We start from the raw sequence: 3,650 nt of genomic DNA, 5'->3' as shown, positions 1-3,650 counted from the left end.
GGAAGAGTAAAGAGAGTGAAAATTGTTATGAAAATTGATTGATATTGTTAATTAGTAACTGTTGTTGCTCTATTAAAAACACCATACTCCCCCACTTTTTTTTTACTGTTTTAAATATTTCTACCTACCAGGTGCCACTACTTTTTCAACTGCTATTAAATCTCAATCAATTTCTATGTGGTTTTTCTGTACTCATTAAATTTTGGTTAATAGGCCCAAAAATATATTATACAAATCAATTTCATACATTGGGATTGTCTTGTCAACATTTTAATAATTTATATCAGCTGTTTTTATTCTTGCTTTGTCAATTTTAATTTCTGAATTGTACTTTTTTATTTTCTGAATTGTACTATTTTTAAGTAATTTGCAGATTCGGAGGTCGAAACAAATTAATTATGACGATATCATGGCCAACAAAATGTACTTGTCATAGCAGAAATTACTTGTAGCCTGTTATTGTCACCTTCCGATAACGGAACGGGGCGGCTGATAGTAGTTGCCATAATTTTTACTCCAATTAAATTCTCGAGGATGATTGACTATCTCTCCAGATCTGAGAGGATATATGATTCACTATTTTATGTCGTAGATTCTCGAGGATGATTGACTATCTCTCCAGATCTGAGAGGATATATGATTTATTATTTTAAGTCGTAAATTCTCAAAATTAATTAATAAAAGTAAATTGAAAAATTAGCAGTATTAATTTTTTAAGGAAAAAAATTGAAGGTATTATTTTATTTCTTTTATAGGTAAATAATGTGTGTGCCTATTTTTCTTCTTATTAAAAATGTTTCATGGTTTTCTATAATATATTATCTGAAATAAAATGTTGTTTAACCCTGTTTTTGGAATTAATAATTACTGATTACTGATTATTGATACATCCAATTTTGATATATTTATGTTAAATTGAATTGTTTATCTTTAAAATTTAAATTTCTTAGTAAATTGGTAGTTGTATTTAGTATTTAATAATGTATTAGAAAATATGACCTTTATTAATTGTTGTAATGTTACGTACTTTTACCAATTGTTGTAATGTTATTTACTTTTACCAATTGTTGTAATTTGTTGTAATGTGCTTTAATTAAACATTGGATTGTAAATTATTTTGTATTGCATAATTTCAGAATCATATTGTTTGTGTACAAAATGTTTGTTTATAAAAACTGTTGTAAACAAAGGATCGCCAATAGAAATTAATTTAGGTGTAATGTAACATGAACCACGTTTGCTCGAATTTTGGAAAATAAATAAATAAAAATATAGGATGTATGTAGATGACGTGGAAGCAAGAAAATGGCTTAAATGTTTCTGGATTTTATAAACATAAGATTTGATATCTGATTTGGTTTACTAGATTTCGGTTATTAGTTTTGTGAGCGTTTTTTTAGGGAAACTCGGTGAGAGTGAAATCCTATAACGTTTAATGTTACGAGTATGCTATATATATATATATATATATATATATATATATATATATATATATATATATATATATATATATATATATATATATATATATATATATTTTCTTATGATTTCCACTTTAAAATTTTTAGAAGATTATTTTTAAAATCATTAAAAAATTTATATCAAAGTTTATATTTTGAAATTGTTTGTCTAGCCCTCTTAATATAAGGAATAATTTTTTCAAAATAGGGTTTAGTTAAAAAAAATATTATAAAATAGAGCTCAACGATAAATAAAATCAAAGTAGCCTTCAGTCCAAATAATAAGTGTATCACCTTGGTATTTCGATTTTAACTCGAGCTCACACCATATGGCGTGAAATGTTTTTGTCCACCTAAGATCGATTGACTAAATCAATGTCGGATGACTCAAAGTTTGAAAGGTCAGTCGTTAATCAAGTTTGTTCGCTTGGAAAATTATTTGTTTGCAAATTATATCTGTATATGAGTATATCCGATCGATCTTACGGTCACGTTTATAAACTTCATCACGCTCTTAAACCTAATCGAATACTAAATATGAAACTTTGTCCAAAGTTTTTTTTTTTTTTTTTTTTGAGGGTAAATGCCCGAGGGCCTTACTTCATTAATGCCAAATCATAAATAACAGCGTTGTTCGCAGTCGGAGGTAAATTATCCGACCACACCGATCTACCAATAATTCTAGGGAGTAAATGAGCTAAACAATGTGCTACTCTATTGTTCATACGATTAGTAAACGACCAAGAAACATAAATAAAAGCAGAACATAAAAATTGAATATCGTCATAAATAAGCGAGAGAAGGTTGCGTCCTGAATCCTTCCTCCTTAAAGCATCGATCACCGACAGACAGTCGCTTTCCACCACAATCCTGGTATGCCCACGCCGCGCCGCCTCAGTCACACCTTCCAGCACCGCCACTGCCTTAGCCATCTGGGGTTCCCACCGCTGCTCCTGTACCACCGACACTTCCATAGGACCGACCCAGTCTCATCACGACATACCACCCCCACACTAAAGCCATCTCCCTCCTTAACCCCTGCATCTGTATTGATTTTCACGTATCCCGCATGTGGTGCTGTCCATCGCTCCCTCCCCTTCTCGGCTCCCTCACCCTTCTTACTTCCACTCCGTCCCGACCCCAGCCCCCCTCCTTCTGTCTCCTCCATCACCTCCTTAGCTCGCCATACAACTGTCCATGGATCCACCTCACGATTATCGAAGATAACCTTGTTGCGGTGCTCCCACAAGGCCCAACATCCTACCATAAAGAGCGACTGTTCTCGGCACCCAAACTCCCTCCACCTCCCTTCCACCCAATCTCTCACACCCCCCCGTCTCCCTCTCGTCCTCCCCTAACCCGATCCCTTCCCACACCTGTCGAGCTATAGGACAAAAACGAAACAAATGGAGACTAGTCGCATCAGAAGAATTACATAAAGAACAGAAAGTGGACTCACCTCGCACTAGAGAAGCAATGTTAGCTCGTGTCGCCAAAGCCTCGTTGCACAGCTGCCAAAAGAAGAGTTTCACTCGGGGCCAAACCGGGACTTTCCAGAGACTATTCCATAACCACTTTTCCTTCTCCCAATCCGACACACTCCCCATCTCCATATCATTCCGTTCCCCTGCAAGCCGTCTGTAAGCTGACCTGACTGAAAAAATTCCGTCACGCTCTCCCACCCAAAACCACGCATCCTCCGGACGGTTTTTACTCAGCCTAATATGCCTCACCCGATCACACTAAAATGGTAGGAAAAGCGAGGCAAGCGTCTCCTCCTTCCAGCCCCTCCCCTCCGCGTCCATTAAATCAGCCACGATCAGATTCTCCATGACCCCAACAACCGGTGAAATAATACGTCCCGACTGGGTATCTGGCAGCCACGCGTCCCCCAGACTCGAGTGGAAAACCCATTCCCAATACGCTTCCGCCATCCCGACTTCAACACTTCACGCGCTTCCCCTATACCCCTCAAATTATAGCTCGGGTTATGCCCAATGCAAGCCTTCATAATATCCTCAGCTGGGTAATACTTAGCTTTCATAACACGAGCCCACAAACACTCCGGCTCAATTAGCAACCGCCACACCTGTTTCCCCAATAAAGCCATATTAAACATGTTGAAATCGCGGAAACCCATACCTCCCAAGCTTTTGGACACACACAATCTCTTCCAGGACACCCAGCTTA

The 3,650-nt window shown here is 36.9% G+C and overlaps 1 protein-coding gene across 1 annotated transcript; it reads right to left on the bottom strand.

Moving 5' to 3' along the window:
• Positions 1–2,056: 2,056 nt before the first annotated feature.
• Positions 2,057–3,073, bottom strand: LOC141631572 (uncharacterized). Its single transcript, XM_074444226.1, has 3 exons — positions 2,920–3,073; positions 2,464–2,720; positions 2,057–2,413 (listed from the first exon to the last, which is right to left on the bottom strand). The coding sequence occupies exons 1-3, from the start codon at positions 3,071–3,073 to the stop codon at positions 2,057–2,059; spliced, it is 768 nt and encodes a 255-aa protein (XP_074300327.1).
• Positions 3,074–3,650: the final 577 nt, after the last annotated feature.

The sequence above is a fragment of the Silene latifolia genome, chromosome Y (genome assembly GCF_048544455.1).
Source record: "Silene latifolia isolate original U9 population chromosome Y, ASM4854445v1, whole genome shotgun sequence".
Lineage (NCBI taxonomy): Eukaryota > Viridiplantae > Streptophyta > Magnoliopsida > Caryophyllales > Caryophyllaceae > Silene > Silene latifolia.
Note: the sequence above shows the minus strand (reverse complement) of the source record. Positions and strands in the feature narration are given on the sequence as shown.

Excerpts from the sequence above, each read along its gene's own strand:
- LOC141631572 (XM_074444226.1), bottom strand. The coding sequence starts at position 3,073 with ATGGAGATGGGGAGTGTGTCGGATTGGGAGAAGGAAAAGTGGTTATGG. Across the intron at positions 2,721-2,919 it reads CATTGCTTCTCTAGTGCGAG|GATGTTGGGCCTTGTGGGAG; the intron begins GTGAGTCCACTT and ends TCTTTATGGTAG. Across the intron at positions 2,414-2,463 it reads ATGGCTTTAGTGTGGGGGTG|GAGCAGCGGTGGGAACCCCA; the intron begins GTATGTCGTGAT and ends TCGGTGGTACAG.